The 25,857-nt window shown below is 48.1% G+C and overlaps 1 protein-coding gene across 4 annotated transcripts; it reads left to right on the top strand.

The window, feature by feature from the left end:
- The first annotated feature begins 939 nt into the window (after positions 1 to 939).
- Positions 940 to 21,651, top strand: LOC106582171 (A-kinase anchor protein 11). 4 transcript variants are annotated; one of them, XR_001323255.2, is made up of 14 exons: positions 940 to 1,171; positions 4,021 to 4,120; positions 4,260 to 4,370; positions 4,453 to 4,506; positions 4,965 to 5,096; positions 5,814 to 6,075; positions 6,214 to 9,902; positions 10,057 to 10,227; positions 10,334 to 10,653; positions 11,044 to 11,190; positions 14,712 to 14,795; positions 20,169 to 20,215; positions 20,610 to 20,828; positions 20,964 to 21,059. XR_001323255.2 is itself a non-coding variant. In XM_014164978.2 (14 exons), the coding sequence occupies exons 2-14, from the start codon at positions 4,058 to 4,060 to the stop codon at positions 21,500 to 21,502; spliced, it is 5,469 nt and encodes a 1,822-aa protein (XP_014020453.1). In that variant the 5' UTR covers positions 940 to 1,171; positions 4,021 to 4,057; the 3' UTR covers positions 21,503 to 21,651. The 4 variants fall into 4 exon arrangements, 2 of the variants coding, with proteins under 2 accessions (XP_014020453.1, XP_014020454.1); XM_014164978.2 differs by lacking the exon at positions 20,610 to 20,828 and adding an exon at positions 21,317 to 21,651 and having other exon boundaries at positions 20,964 to 21,166; XR_001323257.2 differs by lacking the exon at positions 14,712 to 14,795.
- The last annotated feature ends 4,206 nt before the right edge of the window (positions 21,652 to 25,857 follow it).

The raw sequence follows: 25,857 nt of genomic DNA, 5'->3' as shown, positions 1-25,857 counted from the left end.
GTTGACAAAATATAAATAGTAAAGTAAAGTACAGACACCCCAAAAAACTACTTAATTAAGTAGTATTTTAAAGTATGTTTACGTAAGTTCTTTTCACCACTGCATTTAATTAAAATTGTGAAAGCAACAGCAAACATTTGGACAAGAGAAGCGCTCTCCACCGGCGGGAGTTTGGAGAGCGCAAGTGCAGAGACGCGTCTATGGTGCGTCTTTGCCACAGTAATAATACATTTTAACAACAAATTTAAAATGCGAGCTTCATACTTAAATTATAAATTTCAAGCAAGTTTGACATAGGCCTACCAAAAGACCAGTAGTCCTTTGCTAGTAGACTAATTATTGCTTGATGCCCTCTTGCTGGTTCGCTTCCAAATTGAGCTGCAAAACTCTAGGGGTATTCTGCCTTCTGGTTTTCAGCAGTTAGCTTCACCCACGACTGGTTCTACAATCCTGATGCTGTGTTTTAATATTTTGACGTTTGCAGTGCACCAGATCCTGTAACTGCACAGTAAACCAGAATCTGTTCGCCTGCTCACACGACCTGTGTTGATTGACAGTTTGCTGGTCCAATCAGAGGTTAAGAGGTTGCGTTTCGCTAGCCAATCTGTTGCATTTTTATTTAATTTTTTTGCAACGCTGCTTAGAGAGTAAACCCACGGAGACTGTGCTACAAAATGAGCTACAAAGCCTGGCCAAATGACTTAAAGTCAAGTCATTTTGTCTATTAAGTTGAGTTTCAAATCATAAAATGTGTGACGTCCAAGTCGTGTGACTGTGAGTTACGCTTACACACAGGTCAGATGTTTGGAACACACAATATAGCTAATTACCCCCTTGTCAGAAGATAGGCCTATTGTCAAAAGGCGCTAAAGCATTTAGCCTCTATGAATGGGGCAGCCTACTTCCAATTTAGTGCTGAAGACACCCAGGCCTCACAAACAATCTGTACTTGATATTGGCCATTTTATTTGAGTGGAATTTTGTATGCTTGGCATGGCATCTTCTTAGATATGACATCACGCAATCGACTACTCTGTCTGTGCTTCTCCCTCGCCGAGGGAAAGCAGAGCTCAGAGAGTGATTACTACTGCCTGAATCAGTCTTGTTTTCATGGAATGAACTGTCAGTCAGTGGAATATCATCTCGCTACTAGTCCAACACTTGCTAAATGGTGAGAATAACAGGAGTGGGATGTTGAAAGACAATATTTGTGTTGAATTGACGATAAATGATTGTATAGTCATTATTTAATGACATGAGAGGACAATTGTTTTGTGTATGTTCACACCAGCTAGCTAGCATAATGACAGTGCAGTGGAACAATGTCCGATGCTAACTAGCTACAATGTTTGACAGTTAGCCTAGCTAGCTAACTAGTCAATACCCTTACGCTAGCTTGTTGACACTTGGCTAGTTAACTAAGATAGGTGATTGATTTGCACAGAGTCGATATTAAACCAACATGTTACGCTACTGCTATAGTGGGATGTCACAAGAAATGGGACTATCAAATAATAATTTCCATTTCCTCTGTGAAAATGCGACACTGGCCGTAAATTATGGCCTGCCATAACATAAACGTGGTTTGCAGTTACCTGGCAAGCTATATGGCTACAGTTTTTCCTGAAAGAGAAGTTAGAAAGTTGTTTACTAGTAAAACTTATTTGGAGCGAATTCTAACGTTAGTTCGTTGCTTGATCAGCTGGCTTGCATGTTTGTTGTGGTCAGCCACACAGGCGGTTATGGACGGTTTTATAGAACATAAGGTAACGTTAGTGTATAATGCAGATGCGGCACAGGCCTGTCAGCAGCTACAATGGCAATGTATTACCCCCCCAAATAGCGAGCTAATGAAAGATTGATAGCCAAAGTAGCTAGTTACCACTCCCCCTATTTTCAGTAGGCTATAGAATGCAGTTCCTAGTATCAGCCCAGCAGATGATGATGTAGCTACACCAACAACAGCTGCGGGCCTTGTCAGATCTTTTATTGTTTGCTTTTCTTGTGTATTACCTAGTTGTAAAGATGTATGGTTTACTGAAAAAGGATATCTGAATTTTCAGCTGTAGTTTCACTCCTGTGTGCTACTGCATTTCTTTCCCATGTTTACCCATCTGCCCACATAGTCACACATTCATGCTGCAACATCTCAGACTGACCTATTTTGAGCCTTTACACAATTCATGCCAAGCTGATTACAGAGACCATAAGAACCTGTAGTATAGATCATTTCTATTTTGCCATATCCCCATAGTTTGACATTGTCTCTGCACTAGCATCTTGTGCAAAGTCTATTATTTAAGTATGATTATAAGTCTAAATGTTAAAAAATGTGTTACTAAAATGCCATGGTATAAGACACATGAACTGAGCATCATCAAAACCATCAGGAGAAAATACAACTTGCAACATTGAAATAGAGACAGAGAGGCCTATCAGTTTGCTGCTGTGTGGCAGTCACGCAAAACTAGACTTCCTAGTTCGGGCTGCATTTCTATGGTCATAGCATTGGGGTCAGTACATAGCTGAGGTTAGCCGGTAACAGCTTGCGTTGTTGTTTCTGAAAACCCCACCAAAGCAGTCAAGAGACCAGGAGGTCCTGGGACAGCAAAGGAAGAGAAAGAGAGTATTCATTATTTCCCCTGGTTGGTTCCCATAGAGGACAGGCATCCTATCAAAGACTGGCCGTCTAGACTCAGATTCAACCAGCTGCTTTGGACAGCACCTCAAAGAACAGCTCACATTTCTTGGGAAACTTTCTTCCCCGCTCACTGTAAATATTTTTGCTGTCTTTAGCTGCTCTTTCATGCTTACCAAGTGTGTTTCTCCTGCCCTGGGTTAGTGTTCAGACTCCGGGTCCACACCCCTGTTCTCTCTACGGCCGTTTGATCGTCCGTGCTGGCTTGGAGCCTGAAGGAAGACATCAGACAGAGTGACTAGGCCAACATCTAAGGCTGCTGGAAACCTGATCGAAGAATATCTGCTTTTATGATTTCTGAATTTATTGAACTTAATCTGAGTGTTTGCTTGAGTGCATCAGTTCAGTTCATCTCCACCAGTGTTTGTCTTTCTGAGGTGACGGGGGTTGTGTTGTTGTGCAGTGGTACATCTAACCTCTTGACCTCTACAGCTGACTTCCTGTTATGATTAGGGTTTGTGTTGAGAGTGGATGAAGACTGAGTCTTATCAAAGAGGGTTTAGTATGAAGACATTAAGAACAAAACATTAAGAACACCTGCTCTTTCCATGACATAGACTGACCAGGTGAAAGCTATGATCCCTTATTGATGTCATTTGTTAAATCCACCTCAATCAGTATAGATGAAGGGGATGAGACAGGTTAAAGAAGGATTTTTAAGCCTTGAGACAATTTAGACATGGATTGTGTGTGTGCCGTTCAGAGGGTGAATGGGCAAGACAAAAGATTTAAGTGCCTTTGAATGGGGTATGGTAGTATGTGCCAGGCGCACCGGTTTGTGTCAAGAACTGCAACGCAGCTGGATTTTTCACGCTCAACAGTTACCCATGTGTATCAAGAATGGTCCATCACCCAAAGGACATCCAGCCAACTTGACACAACTGTGGAACGCATTGGAGTCAACATGGGCCAGTATCACTGTGGAACGCTTTCGACACCTTGTAGAGTCCATGCCCCAACGAATTGAGGCTGTGTTCCTAGGAAGGTGTTCCTAATGTTTGGTATACTCAGTGTAGATTTTACATGTGCTAAGGCCACAGGGGGCTAGAGATTATTACAGATACCTCTGATATTCTTGTGATAGATTACATAAAATCCTTGAAAGATACCAAAATTCTGTTAGTTTACTGGTGAACTTGTAAAGTTTCCATTAATATACCCTCCCTTTGCAGCTGTACTTGCAATAGACTAGGGGATCGTTGTTTTTCATTCTAATCTTTGAGACTTGTCAGTAAATCAGAATTGAATGATATCAAATTTCAAATATAACATCTCTCCCTCTTTCCCACCTCTCTCTCCTTCCCCTCTTTCTCCTTCTACAGGTGAGTGGCTAGTCCGCCACACCCAGCCTGCGTTGCCATGGACGCCTGTGCCCGTATCCGAGGAGTTCCTCTCAGGACCAGAGCCTCCATCAGGAAAGAGGTTAGAGTCAGACTGCCATATTCTGATTCATTGATTGACTGATCGATTGATTTCATTTTAATGTTGATAACCTGGTGCTGTGTGTGAGGTTGTGCATGGGTGAAACCTAAGCTAACCTCTAATTGTGTGTATGGTGTAGACGGTGCGTGACAGCGGGCCTCAGTGTGTGAAGAGCCTTCTGAGGAGCAGGAAGGAGCTGTGCAGCATGGGACTGGAGCTACATACCAAAGACACACCACGCCTGACTGAGGTGTGTATCACAACACACACACGCTTTGATTATGACTTCGTGATTTTGAGGATTTCCCTGACTTGTCCTTTTCTTCGCTCAGATCCATTTTGTGTGTTTGCCTGGCCACTCTGAAGGGGAGGATCTAACTCGACAGGTGAGACGTACTGCACCAGCTCTGACTCTTTTGTAGTTCAATGAATGCGGCACTCAGCAGTGGAAACAATAACAAAGCGTTTCTGTAAAAAGTTGAGAGATGGGGCTGGAGAAATGTAACCACTCTCAAATTCATAGACAGAGCTGTGGATGTAAGGACTGACCATCCATGATATTAAAATGATAGTTTGAACCATGTTTTGAAGCTATAATGTTTGGTTACATTTACTTTGTTTACAAACGTTGGAGTAAAACAAGCTTATATTTTGGGTTCTGATGGGGTATGACAGTTGAACTAAGCTTATGAGGCATTTATTTCTAAGTTATATTCTTCAAGAATCAATGGGTACATTTAATTAATGAATTAAGTCCCAAAATGGATGTAGCAGCTGCTGATTGCCCGTTTAAGTGATGCGTTATTAATGTATTATTTGTGTGATGTCCTGTCCTCGTTCCCAGGCCCTGTCGTCTCTTCCAGGGGACCTGGCGGAGCTCCTGAGGTCTCCCCACGTTACCAGCCTGAGGAACGAAGAGGTGCTGCTGCTGAAGGACAGCAGGAAACCAGCCGACAGGAGGGACTCTACTACACAGGTAGACATGAGAGGAGGAAGTGTCTAATAGGTAAAAGGGGAAAGACTGTGTTTCTCAGGTCGATAGACTGCTTCAGAGGAAATACAGTATTTCACAGGTAAATAAGAGTTCAATATAGTTTTGAAGATGATTCATAGGACCTTACTCAGGCTGCTTGCAAAGGCCTGAGAGATTCTGTATTTTCACCCTGTTGAACCTAGCCAGGTATACAGATGTCTGGGATAGTGTGGTTGCTTGTTTTCTCACCAGTGATTGCCACATTGTCCTGCCTGGTCCCATGCGTCTGTGCTAGTGTTCAGTCTGACTCTGCAGCATTGTGGTTACAGTGTGTGTGACATACAGATATACAGACAGGCAGTGCAACTAAAACTGAGCCTCTACCCACGGTGGCCAAGACAGAAGTGACGCTGAGGGTTCTATTCTGCATATACAACAACACATCAGACCACAATCAGACATGCAGACATAACAAGGCTGTCCCAGTAGAGCCCCTCTCTCTGTAAGACACAGACCGAAGGAAAGAGAACTCTTGTGTGAATTCCTGTGAGTTTTCCAAAGCCAAAGACTCTCTGATGATTAGCGCGTCTTGGCAGGAGCTGACAGTCTGCAGACCTAGTTTTTTATTCCTCAAAGGGCTAATTGTTCCTTGGCAGTAAGAATAAACTACTGTACCAGGCAGCCAGCAAACTCTGACTGTTTCTTCGCTATCCTCTACAGCAGTGCTCGCTAAAGGCGGTGTGTGTTGTAAGGCACAGCTCCAGCCCCAGTCAGGCCATTGTTGGTGTGTTGGTGGGCCTGCTGGGGCGTTATGCTGCGGGGGTCCGCTATGCCCTGGAGCTCCAGGCCCTCCACAGGGGCACGGCAGAACCCTGCCAGCCCGAGGACGATGACACCAACCAGTCTGTGTCTTCCATCGAAGATGACTTTGTCACCGCTCTGGAACACCTAGAGGAGGAGGCCACTGGAGAGAATAACAACGGTAGGTTCATCACAGCTCTATGTAGATGAACGTTCAATAGAGCATGATGTGATCACTTATTGTTGCATAACCTTAAGTGTTAACTAAATTTAGACCGAAACATTTACCCCCTCACTCTCTATCTCCCTCTCTCCCTAGCCGATGACTCTTATCTCCATGGAAACCAGCGTGATGTGGCCTCCCAGACAGTCCCTGCCCACAAGAGAGACAAGGACCTATCAGGCTCCAGGATCATAATCAGCTCTGCCCACAGGAAGTCCTCAACCAGTCATCGGTCTCCCCCAGAGGTGTCTGTTACCGTACAGTGCTCCAGAAGGGCAGAGTCCCAGTGGACCCTCTGCAGCCCTAGAGCCCGGCTCCCCTCCCCCACACTCCCTGTCAGCGAATCAGAGGAGTCGGATGGCTCCAGCCCTAGTCCAATCATCTTCCTAGATGAGGTTGGCTACCAGAAAAGTCTCAAAGCGACACTGGACATACCTCAGATCCCCGGGGGGCCGACAGACAGGGTGGAGGACTCTGACTCTGAGGTCAGCGAGTTCTTCGACAGCTTTGACCAGTTTGACGACCTAGACGAGCTGAGCTCAGAGAGCTGTACACTCACCCTGCCTTTAGACCCGACTTCCTCTGTTATTATTACCGGCCCAGACCAGAAGAAGAAGTACTCTGGTACTGGCAAGTCAGGGTCCAAGAAAGTGTCCCGAAGCTGTTCCACCATGAACCCCCACCGGTTCGACCAGCGCACCCTCCCTGCGAATGTGAAGAAACCCACCCCACTCAGAAGCCCCCTCCCCCTTGGCTCTCCGTATGGATCCCCTGACTCTCCCCGGCCGGCCCGGACCTCCTGTGAGGAAGGTGGAGGTCCTCTGTTCAGCCCCGTTAGCTCCTCAGCCTTCAGCCCACTCGGAGATGGAGCTCTGGATTACTTCTGGAAGACCGAGGGAGATGGAGGAGATGAGTCAGAGCTAAAGAAACCCCAGGACCTGTGTTCCCTCTACAAGACTTACTCAGACTTTGCCAGCAGTCTGTCCAAGGAGATCCTGGGATCCGTATGTGGATACCAGTCTCCCGTGGACCTCAAAGACAACAAGAACCTGAGCTGTGTCTGTCACAAGGAGTTCCAGAACCAGTCTGGACACGTCATGAAGCTGTCTGAGATCCAGGAGACGGTGACTGTCTCCAAGCTGCAACAGAAGCCCCAGTCTCTGAAGGACGGCATCCAGAGGTTTGCCACAGACTTGGTAGAGATGAGTCTGGGCAGCGCTCTGAGAGACCTGCAGAAGGGAGTGTCCTCTTGCACCACCACCCTCTGCCACCTGGCTGCCAAACTCACCACTTCCGTCTTCCAGATGGCCTTCCAGGAGATTGGCATGCGCCGCGCCTACGTCCTGAAGGAACGGGCCATCAACGGGCTGGCTGGGTTCCTGGTGGGAGAGGCGGTGTCGGGCGCTCTGAAGGACTTCCTGACGGTGAAGAAGCAGATGTTCAACAGCACCGTGACTCAGTTTGCCGCCGATCTGGCGGAGGAGCTGGTGTATGAGGGGATGATGGAAGTGTGTCAGTTCTCCCACCCCTCCACCCCCCTCACCCCCAGTGACTGGTCCTTCAGCGTGGGGGAGGAGGATGATGAGGAGGTGGTGTCCTCCTATGCCTCGGACCTCTCTGAGTCTGTCCTCCAGGAGGCCTTCATTGAACTGTCCCAGGCTGACGTGGCCTTCACCACCCAAGCAGCCATCAGTCTCTCTCTGGACAACATATTCTATGTCAGTGCTGACGAAACACACACTACCTGCAGTACTGCTGCTGACCACCAGGCTAACCCTGCCGAGGAAGGCCCAGGTCCATCAGGGGAGGATGGCTGTACTGTGAAGAAGGCTCTGTTCTGTGTGTCTGGGATGGCCAGCTGTGTACCTGTCCCACAGGCATGCCAGGCCATCTCCCTCTTCCACGACTCAGAAGAGATCTGCCAGTGTAAGACCAGCCCGGCCCACACCTCCCAGACCAGCCCCAAGAGGAGCTGCAGCTCAGAGAGCAGAATGGTGACCACAGCCGCCTCTGATGCTACTGCTGCCACACAGACTGACCTGCTGCCAAAGACCCCCTTTCACAACTTCTCTGGCAACATGGTGGATATGATAGTGAGTGAAGCGTGTGAGCTGATGACTGCCACAAAGATGAAGAAGAAGGTGGAGGACTGTGCTGACTTCCTTTCTAAAGCCATTGTTGGTCGGGGACCTCCATCCGGACAGGAGGGTACTGTCACTGTCCAGACCTCCCACTCCTCTCTCCACCCTCATTCTCAGAACCCAGGGAGAGGCTCCTGTGAGTCAGGCTCCAGGACCAGCAGAGCTGTCTCAGAGACCCGGCCAGTGATGATGGACACTCTAGCGATTCCAGGGTTGGAGATGGACGGCTGGGAAGGCAGGAAGATGGCCTCCGGTGAGGAGATGGTTCCCAGCACTGGTTGCATGTCCAGCGGGACCCCTGGTACGCCCCCCTCCACCCCCCAGCATCCCAACAAGGTGTCCCAGGAGAAGCAAATCAAGCAGTTCTCCAAGAAGCTGAAAGGCAAACTGGCCAAGGAGTTCTCTCCCGCCACCCCTCCTCCCACCCCACACTACCAGCCAGGTCCTGAGCCCAAAGAGTCTCCCTCTGAGATGGACAAGGCTGACTTCATGCTCAAACTGATGAGGTCTCTGTCTGAGGAGGCAGACGGGAACGAGGAAGAGGAGGGTGGAGTAGAAGGGCTTAACTCTGGAACCGAGACAGGAAACCGTCCGCAGCTAGAACTCAACCTATTGGTTGGAGGACACAAGATGGCCGACAAGGGAGCCCTCCATTACGCAGAGCGCCTGGCGTGCCACATTGTCTCCATGGCGACAGAGATGGACACTCTGGGAGGAGTGGAGGATGGAGGTAGGAGGACGGTGGAGGAGAGAAGAGACAGTGTGGCCCAGTTCTCGGAGCAGACCCTGAACACGCTGTGGATCTACGCTGGCGAGGTGGCGGGAGAGGTGATCAGTGACGTGAAGAGGATAATGGGGTCAGGACAGTGTCGTCAAAGAGCAGTCAAACGAGCCAGCCAGGACTGGTCAGGGGAATGCCCTCACCACCACAACCAACTCCAGCCCAGTGAACACAGCAGGGGCTGCAGAGTGGGTCATCTGGCTGAACAGTGGTCTGGTGACCTCCTCTCCTCTGTCCTCCACCCGTCAACGTCCACCTCTACCGCCAGCTCTGGCCTGTCCTCTGACTACCCCAGCTGTGAAAGTGTGACAGATGAGTATGCTGGCTACCTCATCAGGGTGCTGAAGAAAGAGGGAGGCAGCAGGGAGCTGGTCCTGGATCAGTATGCCAGCCGTCTGGCCTACCGCTCCATCAAACTGGGCCTGGCCCATGCTGCCCGCAACATGGAGAAGAGACCCTCCTCCTCTAGGCACCACTCCTCCAGAAGGCTCCACCAGGATGGCTGCAGGGGGCCCAACGCTGAGCCGTCTGTACCCAGGGACGAAGCAGGGAGAGTGGGATCTCCTTCCAGCGACTCTGATGATGGGAGCCAGAGGGAGTACATGGAGCTGGTGAACTTTGCGGAGTCGTTGGCGTACAACATCACCTGTGACGTCACACGCAAACTCTGTGTGTCGTCAGACCGACTACCCAAGTCCCTGACTGAGTCGTGTCTGTATCAGAAATTCAAGCTGGAGGACATGGCAGAGAACCTGATCAGGAACTCCTTTTCATGCCCCCTGCTGGCCAACGAGGGAAAGAGCAGGCAGTACCACAGCACAGGCTGCCTGGACGACGGAGGCTACAGCAGTGGAGTCATGCAGGTCAGTTTGGATTAGTTCTTATTTTATTTGAGTAGGGAAAGATACTGTTAAAACATGTACACATTGAGTTAACAGCAGTCTGATTCATGCTATCATCATTGCATTGGAGCATTAGACTTCAGCTTTCTTCAATTCCCAGCGTTTGTCTCTACAGGTCATGGAGCACTATGCCAGGAAGATAGTGGACGACACGCTGGAGATGGGCCTGGCCTCGGCCGGACACCCAGCCCAACAGGGTCCAGACAGACACTCCCACTCTGAGAGGCCGTCTGAGGGGGGAGCAGTGGGCTCTGCGCTGGGGGAGACAACCTGCCGATACTGCCAGGTCAAGAAGTGTCAGACGTATTTTTTTCGATGAATTACATATGATCTATCACCCACCCATTTTTTTATATACAGTTCTTGAGTATTCATGTTGTTTGTTATTGCAGGTCATCGAGTGTCCGTTCTGCTCGTGGCCTAGCAGGCAGTACATCCTTGAGGCAGGAGCAGGCCAGAGGAGGAGGCCGGACGGGGGGGTGGGGGTGTGTGGCCTGGAGATCCCTGAGATCCACATCGATCTGGACCGCAGGGCGGTGTTCGCAGAGGAGATCGTCACTACGGCAATGGAGGGAGCGAAACGAGAGCTGAGCAACACCAGCCTGAACGCTGACAGCGGGATCGGACACGACGGGCCAAGCTTTGCCGAGAGTCTGACCGCAGAGATCATGACGTCCGCGCTGTCCAACGCATGCCAGACTGCCAACCTCAGGTACAAATACATTGTGGCAAAGTCTGTGTAAGACACAACACCACCAATCTGTGACTAACCCTAATGTTGTAGAGCGCAACCACAGGGTGAGTCAAGACCCATAAGATTCCATGACTGTTCACATGGATTTCCTTATGGTTAACCATGATGCTTAGTAATATGTAATGGTTTGACTAATTCTTGTGACGCACCATCTTGGGAAATTAATTGAAGAGTCCATCATTTTCGCAATTTCGTACTTGACCAGATTACACAACAATAGTAAAGGAGCCAAGAAGAGGTCCACCATCTTGATTACTAACTATATTTCTCTCAGTCCCTTATGTCTCTGTATAAAGATTCTGTATCTTTATTCATGTCTGGTTCCCTTTCTCCATGTCCCTGTGGTAGCTTTCCAGGCAGGGAGGCCACAGAGTCCACAGTGTCCCAGCAGCTCAGTCTGAGTGTGGGCGATGACAGTCTGGGCAGCTGGTCCAACCTCAGCTTTGAGGACGAACACCCCGACGAGACCAGCAGCTTCCTGCACCTCAGCGACAGGTAGGGAACACACAGCACATCATGTAGTCTCAAACTAATCTGCTCTGTTCTTTTAGTTTCTCTGAAGACTACATTAGAGACATCTAATCTAGATTAGTTGATTAATGATTCACCTCTTGAAACACTTCTTTAATGTCTTTGAGTACTGTTTTCTGTCTCACTCTTTCACACCAGCGAAGATGTCCACAGATGGATTGATATATAAGTGAGTAGAACTTTAGACCAGGGTTGTGGCATTCAGCCTAGACTTCAATTAATGCTGAAACTAATGAAGGCAAGTCAGTCATCACCGCTTTGGCTGCACTGGCATTTCCCATGTCATTTTAAGATGACTGTGGTGATTGGGGATTAGCTGGTTTGATGCTGTGAGACTGAGTTGAGATCAGTACAAGACGGGTTTCTCCATGTTGTCTGCCGGATGGCTGCTGGATGACGTGAGGTCACCGTAACTCACGACCAGCAGATTGTGTAGTTTGGGAACCTGTAGGACCTTCTGCTGCAGACAAACAATTATCTCTGATTTGAGCAAATATTACATTACATATATTCTCTCAAATGTTGTTATATCATTTAAATAGCTGATTAATGCCAAGTTCTGCTGAGATTGAGTTAATGCATCATAAGGATAATGTATCCCTTTTAAGAGAGATATGGCTTTTCCTTTATGATAGAAACACACACGTACTGGTCTGTTAGTGGATCTGGTGTAATGCTCTGAGAGTGACGTGGGCTCACCCAGTTTCACGGTTGGAGGAGAGTTACTGACGTTCCCTGGCTCAGCCTGATATCTCTATGGAAGCAGACCCAGTCAACATGTACACTTCTCTCCCCAGATACTGAATGGGAGAATGTGTGAGGAGAACAGATAGTTATTTTGAAGGTATAATAATATTTTCTTAAGGTGTGTCTGTAGCAGCCTCTCTCTCTCTCGCTCTCTCTCTGCCTCAGGCCCTTTCCACAAGAACAAAGTCCTTCCACCATTTGTTATTCATTAGCTTCTCTCTCTCCCTTCAAAATACTTTCCCAACTGTCTCCCAACTGTCAACAACTAAACTAGATAACTCAGGAAAGGGAAGGCTCCGTTGTAAAGGTTTTCAAACCCTGGAAGAACTGATTGACTTCTTAACGACCTCTCAGCATACCACTTTCATAAACCACAGCTACGGAGACCGTATTTTAGCTCAGGTCATCAATTAACTAGTTGATGTTTGTGGAGCTATTTTTAGGTCTCCACATCATTCTTGACATACCAGAGTGCACAGTGTGCAGGTTCCAGCCAGCCTGATAATCAGGGCTAATTTAACTAAACCAAAAAATACATATTGTAGGCTAGGTACCTCGACTAACCGGTGCCCCCGCACATTGACTCTGTACCGGTACCTCCTGTATATAGTCTCGCTATTGTTATTTTACTGCTGCTCTTTAACTACTTGTTCCTTTTATTTCTTATTCTTATCAGTATTTTTTAAACTACATTGTTGGTTAAGGGCCTGTAAGTAAGCATTTCACTGTAAGGTCTACACCTGTTGTATTCAGCGCATGTGACTAATACAATTTGATTTGATAAGTGCAGTGAAAAGTGTTGTTTTACAGGGTCAGCCATAGTAGTACGGTGCCCCTGGAGCAAATTAGGGTTAAGTGCCCTGCTCAAGGGCACAGTGTGTTGTGATGCTCCAGCTGCCAGCTGGATGCCCCAGTGGAATTCACAAGTGAAGACTAGTATGCAGTGATCTCATCTCACATAATTGGGCAGTCATCAGTTGTTGCTTTGATTGAATGTTTTTTCAGGACCAAAACTATTGTATAAGCCTCACATTAAGATGGATCATGTAATGCTTTAAAGCAGTTGTTTCTGCCAGGTAAGAAAGATCAACCAGGTCTGTTATGAACCTGCTTGACCAAAGTGATTCCCACGCCTAAGACTATGTGTGTGCCCATTGTTGAACAGTTGTCTCCCCAGCAGCAATGGGAACAGCAGTCGTTGGAGCAGGTTAGGGATAGTTGAAACAGGTTAGGGTTAGTTGAAACAGGTTAGGGTTAGTTGAAACAGGTTAGGGTTAGTTGAAACAGGTTAGGGTTAGTTGAAACAGGTTAGGGTTAGTTGAAGCAGGTTAGGGTTAGTTGGAGCAGGTTAGGGTTAGTTGGAGCAGGTTAGGGTTAGTTGGAGCAGGTTAGGGTTAGTTGGAGCAGGTTAGGGTTAGTTGGAGCAGGTTAGGGTTAGTTGGAGCAGGTTCGGGTTAGTTGGAGCAGGTTAAGGTTAGTTGGAGCAGGTTAGGGTTAGTTGGAGCAGGTTCGGGTTAGTTGGAGCAGGTTAGGGTTAGTTGGAGCAGGTTCGGGTTAGTTGGAGCAGGTTCGGGTTAGTTGGAGCAGGTTAGGGTTAGTTGGAGCAGGTTAGGGTTAGTTGGAGCAGGTTAGGGTTAGTTGGAGCAGGTTAGGGTTAGTTGGAGCAGGTTAGGGTTAGTTGGAGCAGGTTAGGGTTAGTTGGAGCAGGTTAGGGTTAGTTGGAGCAGGTTAAGGTTAGTTGGAGCAGGTTAGGGTTAGTTGGAGCAGGTTAAGGTTAGTTGGAGCAGGTTCGGGTTAGTTGGAGCAGGTTAGGGTTAGTTGGAGCAGGTTAGGGTTAGTTGGAGCAGGTTAGGGTTAGTTGGAGCAGGTTAGGGTTAGTTGGAGCAGGTTAGGGTTAGTTGGAGCAGGTTAGGGTTAGTTGGAGCAGGTTAGGGTTAGTTGGAGCAGGTTAGGGTTAGTTGGAGCAGGTTAAGGTTAGTTGGAGCAGGTTAGGGTTAGTTGGAGCAGGTTAGGGTTAGTTGGAGCAGGTTAGGGTTAGTTGGAGCAGGTTAGGGTTAGTTGGAGCAGGTTAGGGTTAGTTGGAGCAGGTTAGGGTTAGTTGGAGCAGGTTAGTTGGAGCAGGTTAGGGTTAGTTGGAGCAGGTTAGGGTTAGTTGGAGCAGGTTAGGGTTAGTTGGAGCAGGTTAGGGTTAGTTGGAGCAGGTTAGGGTTAGTTGGAGCAGGTTAAGGGTTAGTTGGAGCAGGTTAGGGTTAGTTGGAGCAGGTTAGGGTTAGTTGGAGCAGGTTAGGGTTAGTTGGAGCAGGTTAGGGTTAGTTGGAGCAGGTTAAGGTTAGTTGGAGCAGGTTAGGGTTAGTTGGAGCAGGTTAGGGTTAGTTGGAGCAGGTTAGGGTTAGTTGGAGCAGGTTGAGAGGTTAGTTGGGAGCAGGTTAGGGTTAGTTGGAGCAGGTTAGGGTTAGTTGGAGCAGGTTAAGGTTAGTTGGAGCAGGTTAGGGTTAGTTGGAGCAGGTTAGGGTTAGTTGGAGCAGGTTAGGGTTAGTTGGAGCAGGTTAAGGTTAGTTGGAGCAGGTTAAGGTTAGTTGGAGCAGGTTAGGGTTAGTTGGAGCAGGTTAGGGTTAGTTGGAGCAGGTTAGGGTTTGTCGGTTCAGGGTTAGTGTCATTGCTAGGATTAGGGTAATGGACAGGGTTATGATCAGTGTGTGTATGTTACCAGTGTTGAGCATTGGTCTTGTCTCTTGCAGCAATGGGAACAGCAGTAGTTGGAGCAGCCTGGGGTTAGAGGGAGAGATGTATGAGGAGCACCTGTCCTTCTCTCCTTCCGACAGGTCGGTCCATACATACATGCATACATACATACATACATACATACATACATACATACATACATACATACATACATACATACAGCTAACACTGCTATAATGCTAACCGCTAACACCCACATAGGTGCAGGTAGAAGTTGCCCTCAACCACAGATTTAAGATCAGATCCTATCCCCCAATCCTAACCTTTAACATTAGAAAACCATGACATAATGTGATCCTGTGTCAGTGGTTAGGGTCAACTTCTACCTACGCCCCCTAATCATTGCATGATGTCAGAGCTGTGATCAGCAACGCTGTAGAATGTGACTGTGTATGAGACAACAGCTTCTACCCTCTACAGATCCCTCTTGATAACCATTGAGGACAGAGAATGTCTTTGTCATTGTGTTCGTCGCCACTATGTCAGCACACAAGTGGAATTAGCCTAGTCAATGGAATCAGTGTGTGTGTGAACCTGCTGCTTGTCCTGAAGTGGCTGTGGGAAGGATTGAAGCAGGTTTCTCTGTCTGCCTGTCTAGCTGGCTGCTTGTCTGCCTGCATGCAGCATGGCTGAGTGTGATGACAACAGACCAGTGTTAATCGTCAACAAAAATAGGGAATAAAATATTCGTCAAACACCTATTTTTCACTGGCAATTGACGAGACTATAACTGACTAAATAGACCCAGAAAAACTACCACTAAACGTAAATGATTTTTTGAGTTGATTAAAATGAGACGAGACAAAAGTTTCTCTGAGTAAAATGTGAATACTAAGTGGACTGGACATGAGTGTTTTGTAGAGCACGTAGTTCTCTCCAAAACAGTGGGAAGGACACGGCACACAGCCTAGCCTACATCAGCTGGTGAGCTGCAGGGGAGCAAGCGATGAGTGTGGGCAGACAGGCTCCGCTTCGATTATACACATCGCGGAGGCGACTGTCTTGCTTCCCGTAGCTAACCAGTCACCACCAGCCTTCTAGTATGATACCCTTTGCCTGGTTTAAGAAACACAAGCTGCTTCAAGTAGTTAAAAACAATAGCAGCATTTAGTTAAAATGTATGAAATGTATACATTCACTACTGTAAGTCGCTCTGGATAAGAGCGTCTGCTAAATGACTAAAATGTAAATGTAGAATTTAAATGAACAGGCCAGCTATATTTTTCTCTCCCTTCAGTATAGAAAAGTCTTGCTCAACCCCTGCACTTTTCCAACTGCATTTCATAGCCAGGTTCTGTAGCCAACGTACTCGCCAAGTCTCCCTCTTTTCCTCAGAGAAAACAGCTTAATTCTAGCCATTACCGTACAAAAGATATTACCTATAATTCCTTTCTTTATATCATGCATTGCATTAAAGCATATCGCGGGCTGCTTTAAAACTTAGCTTCTTGCGGACCGGACCGTTAACCATTGGTTTAGGCTACACCTTGTTCAGTCATGTTACCTTATTAGCTAGCTATAGCTAACAAACTGGGGCGCGTTCAGCAGGATGCAATGTTTTGGAACGTTCAGATAGAAATATGCTATGTAGAACAAACATGCTTCTGACATGTTGAATAAGGAATAATGTCGGCTCTAGTCATTGAATTTCTATCTACAACGTTCAAGAACGTTTTGCAACTGAACGTGGCCCTGGTAACATTACCAGTAGCCTATATGCACATAGTTGGTGGTACAGACAGAAAGAAAAATGGATAGCAAACATTTTATTGACTAAATCACTCTTGCCACTACACTTTATCTGACTGCTTAACTTTATTTTGAGTTCATGTGGACCCTGTGACTTGGACTCGGACATGGGGACTCGGACATGGGGACTCGAACTTGAACACAGGGGACTTGGGACTCGATTCAGACTTGAGATTTAGTGACTCGACTGTATCACTGGGCGTAACAGTCATTATCTCCTGTTCAGTCAGTCACCCCCATTCTCCTTTTAGGCATCAATGTGGCTGCAGCGTCGGTTGAACGTTGATAACGATGTCAGTGACGGGACGAGTGATAGAGGTGTAACCCATACTACTTCGCTAATACTTTACTGCACCATCTGGTGATTGTGCCTCTCTCTGTCTCCTCTCTCTCGCTCTGTCTCCTCTCTCTTTGTCTCTTTCGCTGTCTCCTCTCTCTGTCTCCTCTCTCTGTCTCCTCTCTCTCGCTCTGTCTCCTCTCTCTTTGTCTCTTTCGCTGTCTCCTCTCTCTGTCTCCTCTCTGTCTCCTCTCTGTCTCCTCTCTGTCTCCTCTCTCTGTCTCCTCTCTCTCGCTCTGTCTCCTCTCTCTTTGTCTCTTTCGCTGTCTCCTCTCTCTGTCTCCTCTCTCTCGCTCTGTCTCCTCTCTCTTTGTCTCTTTCGCTGTCTCCTCTCTCTGTCTCCTCTCTGTCTCCTCTCTGTCTCCTCTCTGTCTCCTCTCTCTGTCTCCTCTCTCTGTCTCCTCTCTCTCGCTCTGTCTCCTCTCTCTTTGTCTCTTTCGCTGTCTCCTCTCTCTGTCTCCTCTCTCTGTCTCCTCTCTCTCGCTCTCTCCTTTCTGTCTGCTCTCTCTCTCTCTGTCTCCTCTCTGTCTCCTCTCTGTCTGTCTCTCTCTCTGTCTCCTCTCTGTCTCCTCTCTGTCTCCTCTCTGTCTGTCTCTCTCTCTCGCTCTCTTGCTCTCTCTCTCTGTCTCCTTTCACTCTCTCTGTCTCTCTCTTGCTCTCGCTTGAGTGTGTCTTTGTATGTAATGTGTAATATCTATGTTGGCTGAATTAGGAATGTACATGGCCAGATAATTGTTATATATTGTTATATGTTTGTAATATTTCTGCTGTTGGGAAGAGAATAGTATGTTGGTAGGACAAGGCTATGTATTGTGTGTGTCAGTGGTGTATGTTTACTATAGGTTAATGAGGCAATACAAATGCGATTGGACTAAAATGAAAGGATATTTATTTGACTAAAATGGCCCACTGATTTTGTCATTTTGACAATAACTAAACTAAATCATTATTCAAATGACAAAAATGTGACTAAGACATAATAATATTTTAGTCAAAATGACTGATACTATACTACATTTAAAAAATGAGTGGCAAAATGAACACTGCAACAGTCATTTAGACCTCCCACCCTAGTGGGTAAGGGATATCTATCTCTGTAGCCTGTACAGTACAATGCCATACCTCACCCTACTCCAGGAGTGATATCTACACTGCATTCAGAAAGTATTCAGACCCCTTGACCTTTTCCACATTTTGTTACGTTACAGCCTTATTCCAAAATGGATTACATTGTTATTTTTTCCTCATCAATCTACACACAATCCCTCATAATGACAAAGCAAAAAATGGTTTTTAGAACATTTTGCAAATGTATAACATTTTTAAAACAGAAATAATATTTAAGTAAGTATTCAGACCCTTTACTCAGTACTTTGTTGAAGCACCTTTGGCAGCGATGACAGCCTAGAGTCTTCTTGGGAATGACGCTACAAGCTTGGCACCTGTATTTGGGGAGTTTCTCCCATTCTTCTCTGCAGATCCTCTCAAGCTCTGTCAGGTTAGATGGGGAGCACTGCTGCACAGCTATTTTCAGGTCTCTCCAGAGATGCTTGATCGGGTTCAAGTCCGGGCTCTGGCTGGGCCACTCAAGGACATTCAGAGACTTGCCCCGAAGACTTGTCTGCCCCCCCCCCCCACTCTCTCTCTCCCTCTGCTCTCTCTCCCTCTGCTCTCTCTCCCTCTGCTCTCTCTCTCCCTCTGCTCTCTCTCTCCCTCTGCTCTCTCTCTCCCTCTGCTCTCTCTCTCCCTCTGCTTTCTCTCTCCCTCTGCTCTCTCTCTCTCTCCCTGTGCTATCTCTCTCCCTGTGCTATCTCTCTCCCTGTGCTATCTCTCTCCCTCTGCTATCTCTCTCCCTGTGCTATCTCTCTCCCTCTCTCTCTCCCTCTGCTCTCTCTCTCCCTCTGCTCTCTCTCTCCCTCTGCTCTCTCTCTCCCTCTGCTCTCTCTCTCCCTCTGCTCTCTCTCTCTCCCTCTGCTCTCTCTCTCCCTCTGCTCTCTCTCTCTCCCTGTGCTCTCTCTCTCTCCCTGTGCTCCCTCTCTCCCCTCTGCTCTCTCTCTCCCCTCTGCTCTCTCTCCCCTCTGCTCTCTCTCTCCCTCTGCTCTCTCTCTCCCTCTGCTCTCTCTCTCCCTCTGCTCTCTCTCTCCCTCTGCTCTCTCTCTCCCTCTGCTCTCTCTCTCCCCTCTGCCCTCTCTCTCCCTCTGCTCTCTCTCTCCCTCTGCTCTCTCTCTCCCTCTGCTCTCTCTCTCCCTCTGCTCTCTCTCTCCCTCTGCTCTCTCTCTCCCTCTGCTCCCTCTCTCTCCCCTCTGCTCCCTCTCTCTCCCCTCTGCTCTCTCTCTCTCTCTCTCTCTCTCTCTCTCTCTCTCTCTCTCTCTCTCTCTCTCCCTCTGCTCTCTCTCTCCCTCTGCTCTCTCTCTCCCTCTGCTCTCTTTCCCTCTGCTCTCTCTCTCCCCTCTGCTCCCTCTCTCTCCCCTCTTCTCTCTCTCTCTCTCTCTCTCCCTCTGATCTCTCTCTCCCTCCCTCTGCTCTTTCACATACACTAACTCTCTCTCACACACTCTTTCTGTCTGTTCATCCTCTCTTCTCTCTCTGTGCTCCCTCTCTTCTCGCTCTGTGCTCCCTCTCTTCTCTCTCTGTGCTCCCTCTCTTCTCTCTCTGTGCTCCCTCTCTTCTCGCTCTGTGCTCCCTCACTTCTCGCTCTGTGCTCCCTCTCTTCTCGCTCTGCGCTCCCTCTCTTCTCTTTCTGCGCTCCCTCTCTTCTCGCTCTGCGCTCCCTCTCTTCTCACTCTGCGCTCCCTCTCTTCTCGCTCTGCGCTCCCTCTCTTCTCACTCTGCGCTCCCTCTCTTCTCACTCTGCGCTCCCTCTCTTCTCGCTCTGCGCTCCCTCTCTTCTCGCTCTGCGCTCCCTCTCTTCTCTCTCTGCGCTCCCTCTCTTCTCTCTCTGCGCTCCCTCTCTTCTCTCTCTGCGCTCCCTCTCTTCTCACTCTGCGCTCCCTCTCTTCTCACTCTGCGCTCCCTCTCTTCTCACTCTGCGCTCCCTCTCTTCTCACTCTGCGCTCCCTCTCTTCTCACTCTGCGCTCCCTCTCTTCTCTCTCTGCGCTCCCTCTCTTCTCTCTGCGCTCCCTCTCTTCTCGCTCTGCGCTCCCTCTCTTCATGCTCTGCGCTCCCTCTCTTCTCTCTCTGCGCTCCCTCTCTTCTCGCTCTGCGCTCCCTCTCTTCATGCTCTGCGCTCCCTCTCTTCTCTCTCTGCGCTCCCTCTCTTCTCGCTCTGCGCTCCCTCTCTTCTCGCTCTGTGTCTGATCTCTGTGTCTCTACTATGGCCTTGTGCAGGTCAGTTCTCTAACCAGTGTAATGTTTCTTACCCCACAGCGACTGTACTGAGGACAAGGAGCTTGAGACCAAGGATGAATCCTGCGGTATGATATAGTTACTTATATCAATAACTGCACCAGATATCGATGGCAATGGGCTGCTTTATATTCTCTTACTTTTTACATGAAGCATTTGATAGTTTTGATGGTTAAACTTGGTCTCTATCAGCAGCAACAGTACATACCGTACATGATGCCATGTTACACAGCCACACTACAAACAGAACCACCTCAGCATGCATCTGAGCAACATGAAAATGCCTATCCTTCTAAGTCCTGAGTTCCCTGCTATAGATTAAGAGTGGTTAGACTAGGAGACTTGGCGCTGTGTGTGTCTGCTGCTAGGAGGGGAATTCACCCACCGCCCACACATTCAGCCACACTGTCGCTCATTCATTAATCTATTCCCCCTGAGTCTCCCTGCTTATCTGTCTGTCAGACCAGAGCCCCCTGTGGGCTGTTCTCTAAAGGGCTGAGGCTCCAGGCCGTGTCAGGCCCAGACGCAGGCCTACGCGCAGGCCCAGGCCCAGATGCAGGCCTACGCCCAGGCCCAGGCCCTGACCCAGACGCAGGCCCAGCCAGCCCAGTGAGGGTGGGAGCGTGGGAAACAGGCCTGGCCCACCACCAGTTTAGAGCAGAGGAAACAAGGGAAGCCAGGGTGAGATGGGATATTACTGTACTGAAGAGAGGACTGTCAGACAGAGAGACAACAGGGGGATAAATTGGGGAGTCAAAGAAAGACAGTAGGTGTTTGAAAGATATAAAGAGGAGGATGATGATGATATATCTTCAGGTTCTGTGCGTGTGGACCGGGGCCAGGCTCAGGCTCATAGGCTCCTCCTGGTGGTCAACTCGGAGCTCAGGGAGATGACCCCTGACCCACAGCACATGACCTTTGACCCCCAGCTCAGGAGCATGCTGCAGTGGGCAGCAGCCTCCATTGCAGACCTGCCAATGGTTCAGCTGGGTCATAGTGGCAGCTGGGACCTGCAGCAGGTGAGTGGCTTTAACCTTAACCCACAACCAAAGGATCACACACACACACACACACACACACACACACACACACACACACACACACACACACACAGACAGACACAGAGGTGCCTCAGTCATTACTGAGCTGTGTTCTGTCTGCCCTTCTAGCTGCCTGCGGTGGTCCAGAGGCTGAAGGAGAGGGAGTGGCGGGTGGGAGAGCTGCTCCAAGCCCTGCTGCGCTACTGTGAGGAAACCTACACCCCACCCCAGTCTGAACCCAGAGAGGAGACACCCCAGGCGGGGAGAGCACTCCACCACACTCCCCTCTTCCAGTGGCTCCTGGAGCACGCCTAGGCTGACTGCACTTACCCTCACCTCTCGCTCCTCTCCCCTTCCTCCTCCTCACCTCCCCTTCCTCCTCCTCACCTCCCCTTCCTTCTCCTCACCTCCCCTTCCTTCTCCTCACCTCCCCTTCCTTCTCCTCACCTCTCCCCTCCCTCCTCACCTCTCTCTCCTCACCTCTCCCTCCTCACCTCTCTCTCCTCACCTCTCTCTCCTCACCTCTCTCTCCTCACCTCTCCCTCCTCACCTCTCTCTCCTCACCTCTCTCTCCTCACCTCTCCCTCCTCACCTCTCCCTCACCTCTCCCTCCTCACCTCTCTCTCCTCACCTCTCTCTCCTCACCTCAACTCTCTCTCCTCTCCTCACCTCTCCTCCCTCCTCACCTCTCCCTCCTCTCCTCTCCTCACCCCCACGTGACTTACTGTACAGTATCTGTGAAGCCTGCCACATAGTGAGCACTACCTGGCCATGTGAAACTAAACCCTATGAAGATTCCCATCACTCTTCAGTGATGTGCAGCGTACCTGCCAAACCCCAAATCTAGCCTCCTCTTACTGTGGATCCTGTCTCTTATAAGGCTGTACACCCATTCACTACCCAGAGGGCGCTGTAAAAACAGCTTTTCTTAATAGTATGTATTGTGTTTGGGTGGGTGAGCGTGGGCATATTGCATGCCGTGACTGAGAGTAAATGTGTATTTTCTTCTCTTTGGTTTTGTTGTGGTTCTTTTGTGTTTAATATTAGGCTGCATATCACATGCGTTGATTAGTGTGCTATTGTTGACGACTGATTTTCTGCTAAATTCCTCTCACCCTCTGACACCGTCATCGCACACAGCCACTCTTTCTCACGTCATCTAGTGTAGGCCGAGGGATTCTGACCCCCGCAACTTTCCTCTCCTACCCCAGCACAGAAACACTCCTGCTGTGAACTCACTTTAATGGTGGTGAGGTGAGACTGGGCATTTCCACCAGCTGTCCCAGGCCTCTGCCTCCCTATAGATGATACTACAACATGATGAAATGTTTGAGTGAGTGGCCCCATATCCTGTTAGGGTTAACAGAGTTAGTCAGTCCACCACAGCAGCGAACATTCACACAGGTGTTATTGTGACACTGTGATTCCTTGTATTATTAAGGGAATTTCAGACAATGTGAAATGATGTGGATATTGACCATGCTGTGGCTTCTCTACACTGTAGTATACATGGCCTGCCTGCGCATGTTGAACTGTTGAGTTTGCATGGCTGTTCTGCTTCTGACATCCCTGGACAAACGGAGTGAGAACTCACTACTGTGTTATGGAACTTCCCAGGAATGCATTAGCAGGCCTTTGTGCAGTGATCGATTACAATCAGTTACAATGTTATAAACAACATATGCCTGTACGTACTCCTCAAATGGTTACATGCTATAGTTCTGCACTGTACTATAGCTGTACCATCAGCAGAGCCTATTTCCGTGTTTACCATGGCCTGATCCTCATGCTCTTCATCACTTGAATATTATTACATTGAGATGCCTGTCAGTGAATGACCCCTAATGACACTTCAGCTGTACAATAGCCCCAGTTAGAACTCGCTTACAGCACAGCTGTAGACCCCACGTTGTCAAACTGCTTTACAGCACAGCTGTAGACCCCACGTTGTCAAACTCCCTTACAGCACAGCTGTAGACCCCACGTTGTCAAACTCCCTTACAGCACAGCTGTAGACTCCACGTTGTCAAACTCCCTTACAGCACAGCTGTAGACTCCACGTTGTCAAACTGCTTGACAGCACAGCTATAGACTCCACGTTGTCAAACTCCCTTATAGCACAGCTATAGACTCCACGTTGTCAAACTGCTTGACAGCACAGCTGTAGACCCCACGTTGTCAAACTCCCTTACAGCACAGCTATAGACTCCACGTTGTCAAACTGCTTGACAGCACAGCTGTAGACCCCACGTTGTCAAACTGCTTGACAGCACAGCTATAGACTCCACGTTGTCAAAATGCCTTACAGCACAGCTGTAGACCCCACGTTGTCAAACTGCTTGACAGCACAGCTGTAGACTCCACGTTGTCAAACTCCCTTACAGCACAGCTGTAGACTCCACGTTGTCAAACTGCCTTACAGCACAGCTGTAGACTCCACGTTGTCAAACTGCTTTACAGTACAGCTGTAGACTCCACGTTGTCAAACTGCTTTACAGCACAGCTGTAGACTCCACGTTGTCAAACTGCTTTACAGTACAGCTGTAGACTCCACGTTGTCAAACTGCGAGACAGCACAGCTGTAGACTCCACGTTGTCAAACTGCTTGACAGCACAGCTGTAGACTCCACGTTGTCAAACTGCTTGACAGCACAGCTATAGACCCCACGTTGTCAAACTGCTTTACAGCACAGCTGTAGACTCCACGTTGTCAAACTGCTTTACAGCACAACTGTAGACTCCACGTTGTCAAACTGCTTGACAGCACAGCTGTAGACTCCACGTTGTCAAACTGCTTTGCAGCACAGCTGTAGACTCCACGTTGTCAAACTGCTTGACAGCACAGCTGTAGACCCCACGTTGTCAAACTGCTTTACAGCACAGCTGTAGACCCCACGTTGTCAAACTGCTTGACAGCACAGCTGTAGACCCCACGTTGTCAAACTGCTTTACAGCACAGCTGTAGACCCCACGTTGTCAAACTGCTTTACAGCACAGCTGTAGACCCCACGTTGTCAAACTGCTTTACAGCACAGCTGTAGACCTCACGTTGTCAAACTGCTTGACAGCACAGCTGTAGACTCCACGTTGTCAAACTCCCTTACAGCACAGCTGTAGACTCCACGTTGTCAAACTCCCTTACAGCACAGCTGTAGACTCCACGTTGTCAAACTGCCTTACAGCACAGCTGTAGACTCCACGTTGTCAAACTGCTTTACAGCACAGCTGTAGACTCCACGTTGTCAAACTGCTTAACAGCACAGCTGTAGACTCCACGTTGTCAAACTGCTTGACAGCACAGCTGTAGACTCCACGTTGTCAAACTGCTTGACAGCACAGCTGTAGACTCCACGTTGTCAAATTGCTTGACAGCACAGCTGTAGACTCCACGTTGTCAAACTGCTTGACAGCACAGCTGTAGACCCCACGTTGTCAAACTGCTTGACAGCACAGCTGTAGACTCCACGTTGTCAAACTGCTTTACAGTACAGCTGTAGACCCCACGTTGTCAAACTGCTTTACAGCACAGCTGTAGACCCCACGTTGTCAAACTGCTTTACAGCACAGCTGTAGACCTCACGTTGTCAAACTCCCTTACAGCATACAGTACAGTAGGCCACTGCTGATGCCTTGTGTATTAACACTGATTCTCTGGGCTGCCAAATGTTTCTGATCCATGTGAAATTTGAAAACTGTTTCACATACATTGTGTTTATAACCTTAACGTATTCGAACACTGTTTAGAATCAAAAGTACTTTAAAACTTGTATTAGAAAATAACACATTCCTGAAACGTCTAGGGGAAAATGTATTAAATGGGAGAAAATGTATGTAATTAAAGAGGAATGTATGGAGATATATGGGAGATGGGGAGAGAGAGAGTGTATATAGAGCCTATAAGAGTTTGCCAACTATGCCACAGTATAATAACACACAGTATCCAGATTTCTTTTCAGAGGGAGATTGTAATATGTTTATTTGTTGAGTTGTGATTGTAAACATACAGACAGCTGATCGCTGTCGGGCCCTCCTGTATCTATCAATGTATTTAGTGTAACTGTACATTCCAATGCGCTCCTTCACAGGCCACCTGGCTGCCTGCTGCTATAATGTGTTATTTAAAGCTGAATGTGCGTCCGCAGAGAAATAACTCCATAGTATGAGATGTACTATGAGATAAGTCTATTTTGTTACTGTCGTTGTTGCAGGTTTACTACCATCTTGTCCTGCACCGCAGAAGGCAAACTGTTTACTGGATCCTGTATTTTTCCTACTTCTTTGTATAATTTTGCCAAAAAAGATATTTAATTATAATTGAAGTTGTAACAGTGAGTACACTACTATTTGTCCCCTTCTAGTGACATCGCTAAATATTTCACACATTCTAAGCTTGACGGCAAAGCACTATATTTGTCATTGTTTAAGCTGTGTAACAATAAAGCTTTTTCATGTGCTCTGGTATTCCGATTCTGCCTAATTACCTACCTAGTACTACCTTTTCTTATGTGTTTGATGTATCACAAATCATCAAGTTTACTTTCTGTAAGACTTGCCTTTGGTCTTGCGTACACCTGGCCGAGGTGTTTTGGGGTTCTTTTGGAGAGGGCTTTTTATCTGAACCGCCATTCAAACGAGCATTCGCTTGTTTCATCGTGTCTACAGTCAACAGT

This window comes from Salmo salar, chromosome ssa21 (assembly GCF_905237065.1).
Source record: "Salmo salar chromosome ssa21, Ssal_v3.1, whole genome shotgun sequence".
Lineage (NCBI taxonomy): Eukaryota > Metazoa > Chordata > Actinopteri > Salmoniformes > Salmonidae > Salmo > Salmo salar.
The sequence above is the reverse complement of the archived record's forward strand: the minus strand, read 5'-3'. Positions and strand labels throughout refer to the sequence as shown.

What these genes read in the sequence shown, in the direction of transcription:
- LOC106582171 (XM_014164978.2), top strand. Translation starts at nt 4,058, where the DNA reads ATGGACGCCTGTGCCCGTATCCGAGGAGTTCCTCTCAGGACCAGAGCC. An exon ending in GGGAGGATCTAACTCGACAG is followed by an intron (nt 4,507 to 4,964) that starts GTGAGACGTACT and finishes CCTCGTTCCCAG; the next exon opens with GCCCTGTCGTCTCTTCCAGG. An exon ending in CACTGGAGAGAATAACAACG is followed by an intron (nt 6,076 to 6,213) that starts GTAGGTTCATCA and finishes CTCTCTCCCTAG; the next exon opens with CCGATGACTCTTATCTCCAT.